This window comes from Silurus meridionalis, chromosome 12, assembly GCF_014805685.1.
Source record: "Silurus meridionalis isolate SWU-2019-XX chromosome 12, ASM1480568v1, whole genome shotgun sequence".
NCBI lineage: Eukaryota > Metazoa > Chordata > Actinopteri > Siluriformes > Siluridae > Silurus > Silurus meridionalis.
Genome location: NC_060895.1, coordinates 7,073,310 through 7,081,579, shown reverse-complemented (window position 1 = coordinate 7,081,579; position 8,270 = coordinate 7,073,310). Strand labels below are relative to the sequence as shown.

General features: G+C 35.7%; 1 protein-coding gene across 1 annotated transcript; it reads right to left on the bottom strand.

Moving 5' to 3' along the window:
* Positions 1-3,821: 3,821 nt before the first annotated feature.
* LOC124394926 (transcobalamin-1-like) lies at positions 3,822-5,409 on the bottom strand. The gene is made up of 4 exons (XM_046863420.1): positions 5,257-5,409; positions 4,872-5,016; positions 4,544-4,680; positions 3,822-4,449 (listed from the first exon to the last, which is right to left on the bottom strand). Exons 1-4 carry the CDS (start codon positions 5,330-5,332, stop codon positions 4,388-4,390), a joined length of 420 nt encoding a protein of 139 aa, XP_046719376.1. The 5' UTR covers positions 5,333-5,409; the 3' UTR covers positions 3,822-4,387.
* Positions 5,410-8,270: the final 2,861 nt, after the last annotated feature.

The following is an 8,270-nucleotide window of genomic DNA, read 5'->3' as shown; positions in this document are numbered from 1 at the left end:
CTTAATTTCACAATGTCTCAATATCATGATAGTAGAAATTGTTTTTCTACCCAGCCACCACTCTATACACACACACACACACACACACACACACACACACACACACACACACACAAACACACAATATCCTCACACTACATACCCAAGGCAGCCAACATGTTTGTGTTTTAAAAAGATTTTGTCCTGATTTGGAACAATGGTCTATATAACAAAATACAGTGGAACCCGCTTATCTCGACCTCGGTTATCTCGACAACCCTATTAAGTCGACGTTTTTGAAGTGGAACCGCCAAATTCTCGCTTTGTCTTAGCATTTTTTATCGGTTATGTCGATTCTTTAATGTCGCCGAACCCTGATATCTCGAGCACAAGGGGGGGAAAATTTGCCATTTAATGTCGGTTATCTCGGTGCAGCCGCAGAAGAACTCGCGGAAGTGGCGGAAAAATCAAACCTTACAGATGCTACAGGTGTTGTATTGTATACTGGTGAATCTCTGCTGTTAGTTAGTGCACATATGCCTTTTGTTGTTAAATGTTATGTGATGAACGGGAGGCGAAAGCCGTGCTTGGCGGCGCGGAACATGGGATGAGCAGCAAAAGCATAGAATGAACAACGGCAGGATCGGGGGGGAATCCGCAGTGCGCTTTGGGAAGAAGAGCAGCCGTTGAGAGAGTGCCGGTGGGAAGGCACGTACCGGGATACACATGAGCGATAACAATGACCGCCGTGAACCAACATATACCAACAATAACGGACAGTGAGAGTGTGGAAGTTTAAATAGGAGCTGGTGATGATGCTAAACGAGGACCATATGTGCGCGATTGAAGCCGGGAGTTTCAGAGAAAGCGGCAGAGAAAGCACCTGACACGCTGAAGGGGGCCAAAGGGGGCGTGGCAGGTGGATTCCTGACAGATAAACATGTACTGTATGTATTTTTATAGCATGCCTTCATCAAACAAATCCTGGCAACGCTGTTGTGTAAAAAAACCCTTCAAAAACACGTGCATGCACATTCTCATTTATTAACGCACATCATGTACATAAAGAAATTTCAAGCACGTTAATATATTGCCGCCATTTTGATTTTCGTTTATCTCGATCATCGGTTATCTCGATGCTTTTTGGCGATCCCCTAGGACATCGACATAACCGGGTTCCACTGTACTACAATCTGGCATAGGTCAAAATGTACAATTAAATCTAAGTACTCAGACAACAGGTTTGGAATAAAAATTAACAATCAGGCAAAAGACAAAATAAAGATATTCCAAAAAAAAGAAGAGTAAATCACATTAAACCAGGTACAACTTCACTATAGGAAATACAGCTTTAGAACACACACTACACTATAACTACTGTGTCTTTAAAATCAATGCTTTAGTTGACTTTGTTCCTGCAAATGAACACACAGAAAGAAAACACAAGAAACGCTTTTTATGATATTTAAGGAAAATTTTGCCAAATGGACACCCCTTCACAATTTGGTGCAAAATATTTGCCAGTTATCATGCCTATTGAGCTTTTAGGATTGTAGGATAAGCATCCCATAGAATGACACAATGCAGAATTCTGTCAGAGCATGCTGAGTTCAAGGAAAAACACCCATTAACTCATGCAGACTTAAGCTAGGCAGATATCCTTTATTTATCCTTTATTTCCCAAATAAAGTCCAGAATTAAACCCTTAAAAACCCATTTGGCTTTAAATCTCACAAGCCCACCAACATCCAACCAATTAGTCTAAACCAAACCAGATAAAAAACAAACAAATCATAAACACTAGCAACTTTAAGAACCAAAGTAAACTAGCAAATTATCAGGCCCTAAACAGGAAGCATGAGCTGGCAGAATAATATTTATTCCTTTAGTCCTCTCACGCCACGCGGCGCTTTGGACGGCAAGTGCCTGATGGCTTACTTTATTCTTTCGTAGCAGTTTTTGTTGCTAGCCCAGCGCCAGCCTTCCTCCTTTCTCAGCCAGGCTTGAACCGTCCATTGCATAGTACTTTATCCACATTCCCACAACTAAGTACCTATGGGGCATTAAGGGCCTTGTTTATGGGCACAAGGGTGGCAGCCTGGTATGACCACTCAGTGTTGCCACTGAACAAGCCTATACTCAATCCAATTCATTTTTATTTGTATAGCGCTTTAAACAATGAACATTGTCTCAAAGCAGATTTACACAGATAATGTGGTGATAAAAATGAATAAGATGTTCTTTATAAGTGTCCCTGATAAGCAAGCCGGTGGCGACTGTGGCAAGGAAAAACTATACTGACACCCTTCACAGGCGTCTTTGCTCACCAGGCAACATGACATGTTCCTTTTACTTGTGCTTTTACTTTGGCTTTCCACAAAACATTTAAAGACAACTGTGCCCCTACCCTTCCTTTATTGTGTGTATGTGATGCTCGATGCTGCAGTAAAACTACTCACTCATCTGATCATATCTCACTGGACCATTACACATTTACCAACCGTCTGATTCAATATATTTTCAATTTACTCTACTTCCCTAATTTATTTTTTACTTTGTATTTTATTTTGTACATAATGACTGTAACCTACTTTTGATTTATATCACCACCCTGTAATTTCACCACTGTTCCCATTTTAATTAATTATATTATATTATATTATTTATTTATTAGTAGTTCACACTAAGCTCAAGTTTCTCAGACATTTCTGTCTTCATTATCTTCTTCATAAAACGTACTAAATTATGCTTCTGGGGTACAAACCTCTAGTTGGTTACAATACGCATAAATAAAAGCAGAATTAATAGAGCAGAAAATGACCTATAGTATTTGTTTAATTCTTGCAAATGTAGCGATCAATGACATGCAGTTTTCGCTGTCACTCTAATATGACTATTTTGTGTTTTAGCTTTACCTTCTTCACTTCATTTCACTAACACTTCTTAGGACAGCATAGTGGGTTTGCATTAGCAGCTACAAAATACAAATTTAACACTTGGAGTCAACTCCAGACCTTCAAACTCCTTCATATGCTATAAATAAGAAAACAAAAGAAGACACATCAATAAACTTTTTATTACTTAAGGTAAAGCTGAAAGGATTCACTTTATTTATATGTTTATCTTTCCATCATATAGGTGGTATACATAGGTGAAAACACCCGGATTGTAAATGACAGTAAACTTTAAGAGATATATATTTATAATATAAACTCTATACTGTAGAGTTTAAAATGCTCCAAATAATTTTTAAATGTGTCCAGAGCAGGACAGTTTAGCTTTGTTTTACCTAGGTTATAGTTTCATCAAGCACCTTTCAAACAACGATCTGTAACCTATAACAAAAGCTTTTCTACCTGGTGGAATATATATTAACTGCTATGTTATAGGTTACTCTAAAATAATACGTTTATGTAAATGTTTTAATGTAAGATCACTCTTTAGAATTGATCTAGTATTAAATCACATTATGGCTGATGTCTACTTTTATTACAATGGTATGAATTGATGTGCTTAAAATTGTTGCCTTTGAAAGGTTTCATTTATTTTCACAAACTTATGAGCTGTTTTCTGTCCATTCGTAGCATTGTTGAGTTCTGATGACCTGCAATAACATTCCTGTAAAATGAATGTTCCCAATTTTCCAAATGGGAAAATATAAACTTTTAATTGTTTTAACAACAAATTATTTCACATGAAATTAGATTCATAACAATTAGATGTTTAATAGTATGTGGGAGAAAGTTTAAGGCTAATTGCACTGCTCAGCCATTGAAATCACAATAGCATGTCATGGATACATCATTAGGACAAGTTTATTATAAGGAAATAGGATAGTCTCGTTAATGTTGCAGAAGATTTATTATCAGTGTATACAAAAGTTAATGTATATTAAACATTTGCTTATGTACCCATCATTTGATTGACATTATTGGTTTTATTTTCATTTCTCACATTGCCTGGTATAACTGGCTTCTTGACTATTTTCTTGTTTTCATAAGGCTGTGTTTTAGCCTAGATAAAGGTGAACTATGATGTTGTCTAAAACAACTACAGGCATAAAAACATCAAGTTATGAGTAAATGGTGAAATAAAGCATATCCAAATAGACCCTTGTTAAGAAATATTTTAGCCAAGTTAGTCAAAAAAGATCTTGTATAATAGGGTTAATATAAATCTAAAGTAAAGAATTTCCTAAAGACATCCCCAAAACTCCTATTGTAAAGGTTTGTAAAAACAAAAACTTACTTGGAGGGTTTAAAATGATGACATGAGGCAAAAGATTTTAACATATTCTTGTTTTGTTAAGGAAGAATCATACAAATATAGTTCATGTAAATTTACCCTAATGTATTGTGAATTTCAAAAGACCCCAGCCTGATTACAGCATCATTAAACCATCACTGTGTTACCATTTGGTGAATTTAAGGATAACTGTGTCTTGCGGGTTTGGTATGTAACATCCAACACCTAAATGAGTTGAAAAAGAGTAAAGTTATATAATACTCACATATTGCATGTATTTTAATTTAAAAAAAATCTATTATATTAAATCAGTACTTACCGACATCAGGAATTATTAGGGTGCCATTACTTAGTTTGACAAGAAGCTGCCAGTATGTATGGTCAGTTGAATTTCCTGCCAGTCCGTTCACGCTCACAAGGAATGGACCATAGTTTGGATCCTCTTTTATGGTGAATCTATGCAGAAATGAAGTAGTAAAGAGTACAATTAGCAAAGGAGAATTTTTTTTCAGTACAATTAAAAATAAAATCTTGCATCCCTCATATCTAAAATGTCTATTCAATTGTGTCATATTCAACAATTGTAAAAAAAAACACCACCAGCCATTTACAAGTAAAAATACCCAACACTGTTTTACTTAACTTGCCTGAACTTATTCGTGGCTGCTTGGATCTTTCTCATAGCACCTAGTAAGATTCCTCTGTATGCAATGTCAGTGGTGAAAGTTAAATTCTTCTTGTTAGTGATTGAGTTGTAAACCATCAGTGAAATACTATTGGGCTGTGGGAGATCTGTAAACAGAAGGTTTGGTGAAAATCCCTTCATTTGAAATCTGATATTATGCTGATTCCAAAGGACCCACAAAACCCCATTTATTTTCTAACTTAACATTTTCACTTTAATACAAACTACACAGGTATAGAGATCTATCACAATCAAAAGTTAGACATCTGTACCATTTAGATCTCAAATTAGTTCTTAGTTCTTATGATAACACATATAGGTAGAACATATAGTATTGAATTTCTTACCTGAAGTGAAGACCAGGGGAGCCACGAAATATATCAGCATAACTGTAGACACGAGAGTTGCAACTTTGAAGGCCATCTTGCTGATTCTTTGATTTACTGCTCTGTCTGCATGTGTGTGTGTTTGTGTGCGTGTGTCATATGCTGGAACACCTTTTATAAGTTTTTATGTTCCTGCCCACTTTTAGTGCCTATAAGACCAAATATAAGATATTAAAATGCTAATATTAATATGTATCATGCATAACATTGTTTAAGTTTATTTATATATGTGTTTAGATTAACTATTACAAAATTCATCAAAATTCATCAAAATTCATCTTGGTTAAATCATTTGGTTATATCTATTTTCAGGAATCATTTCAATCTTTAAAAGCCTGTACATTTCTGAAACATGCATGGACAGATGAGACAAATGTCCACTTGCACCAAAAAGGTAGTAGTAATAAAGGTAGTAGTATTGAAGTTCAACTTCAATATATGTTTGTAGACAACTAAAATAACAATACATTTCCAAAAGTGAAAATATATATGGACCTTATTGTAGCTTATATTGGCTACCGATTGCAATGTCAGGTTCCCAGCTGTCTACAACAAAAGAACAAGAGACTCTGCTTCAATGTACTGCAGTTTAAATTAAATTGGACCATAGCCATCATTAAACAAAAGGGAAGGACATTGTCTATCTACAGTGTCATCTCAGGTATTTACTCAGGTGTCTATGATTCACCTCTTTGAATGGTAGTAACCTGTAAGTCTCATAATGCCACTATTGTATCACATACTGTGCTTAAATGGTGAGACTTTTACAACATGTTGCTTAACTGACTTATACTTTGATTAAAAATTGTATTTACATATTTATAACACAACAGGATTTTAAGTAGAGGGTTTTTTTAATCAAAAATTGTTTTTGAAATGAATGAATTCTGGTTTTCTTACATGTAATATCTTCTGACAACTGTCCTGGGGAAAATAAGAGCGTTTCCTCCTGTAATATATTACCAGGTTGTGGTTTCGCCCACCATTTATGTGCCTTTTTCTTCATTTGTCACACTATACAATGCACATTGTACTTGTAGATCATATTTCCAACTCTTTCAATATTTGAAACATTAATCCAGTTTTGTGTTTTTATCCCTTACTCTTATTGAACTGTGCAGGTTAACAATCACAAGAGCACATAGTACATAGCGAAGACTGATGAAGTGAATTTATTGTGTTGCAATCTGTGAATAAATATTAATACTTATGTCAATCACAAATTTTTAAGAAAAATGAAACATTACTACTTTTAAAATAATTGAAATGTTTTCACATATAGGTCATATTTTTTTCACGTATAGGTCATAGTTTCAAGTTATGATGTAAATTGTTTTGTATGATTTTTATGTAAAAGAAATCACACATTATACACAAAATCGCACACATACAAGACCATTTCATTTTGACCTTTAGATCCTTATAGGAAATAAATGATTTGCATGTTGTTATATAGTCACTATATTTTTGCTCTTGAAAACAGCATATGATCGCTTTATCACTGACTTTTCTGTAAAGACCATTATTGCAATCATTATTTGCAATTATCTTGCCATTTTCTAGAATCATTTGAATCTTCTTCTTCTTTCGGCTTCTCCTGATGGGGTCACCACAGCGGATCATCCGTCTCCATTCCCCCCTGTCCTCTACATCTGCCTCTTTCAAACCAACTACCTGCATGTCTTCCCTCACCACATCCATAAACCTCCTCCTTGGCCTTCCTCTTTTCCTCCTCCCTGGTGGCTCCATCCTCAGCATTCTCCTAACGATATACCCCATGTCCCTCCTCTGCACATGTCCAAACCATCTTACCTCACCTTGTCTCCAAAACGTCCTACATGCGCAGTCAAATCAAAACGAATCGAAACCAAATAACATTTTATTTGTCACATACACATACATACAGAGTCTGACATGCAGTAAAATGCTTTTTTTCTTACTTCCCTTTCACTTGGTCTCCCGAACACACAACATGTCTACCTTTCTCTTCTTATTCATATCAGCTATCTCTCTCCCTTTATCAGTCATAGTACCAAAATTTAAAGTGCCCGCCCTAACCTCCACTCTCCTACACTTCTCCTTTTCCTGCTGTCTCTGTAGACTTCTTCCTCCTCTCTTTCTCCTCCTTTGGCCAACAGTAGCCCAGTTTCCACCGGTACTCTGTTGGCCGTTGGTAACCCGGGCCTCGACCAATCGAGATCTAATTCTGATTTGTGATTTGCATATTTCATTTGCCACATGTTTTACGCTGGATGCCCTTCCTAATGTAACCCTCCTCATTTATCCGGGCTTCGGACTGGCACTAAGAGTGCACTGGCTTGTGCAACCCTAATGGCTGGGTTAGAATCATTTTATTCATGGACCTCATTGTAGCTTATATTGGCTACCAAATGCCACGTCAGGTCAGGTCCGGTCCCAGCTGTCTACAACAAAAGGACAAGAGACTGTACTGCTAATTAAATTTAGTTGGACCATAGCCATTATTGAACAAAAGGGAAGGACATTCTCTATCTACAGTGTCATTTCAGGTATTTACTCAGTTGTCTATGATCCAACTCTTTAGATGGTTGTGTCATATAAGTCTCATAATGCCACTATTGGATCACATACTGTGCTTTAATGGTGAGACTTTTACAACATGTTGCTTAACTGACTTATATATTGATTACACGTTTTGTTTACATATTTATAACACAACAGGATTTTTACGTAAAGTATTTTTATTAAAAGAAAAATGGTTTTGAAATGAATAAATTCTGGTTTTCTTACAAATAATATCTTCTGACAACTGTTCTGGGGAAAAATGAGAGTTTCTTCCTGTAATATATTACCAGGTTGTGGTTTCTCAACCAATCACAAATTTTAGAGAAAAATGAAACATTTCTCCTTTTAAAATAATTGAAATGTTAAACTATTGTTTAAGGATTTTCATCATTTTGAATGAATCACTTTTGCACAATAATTCAGTTGTACAT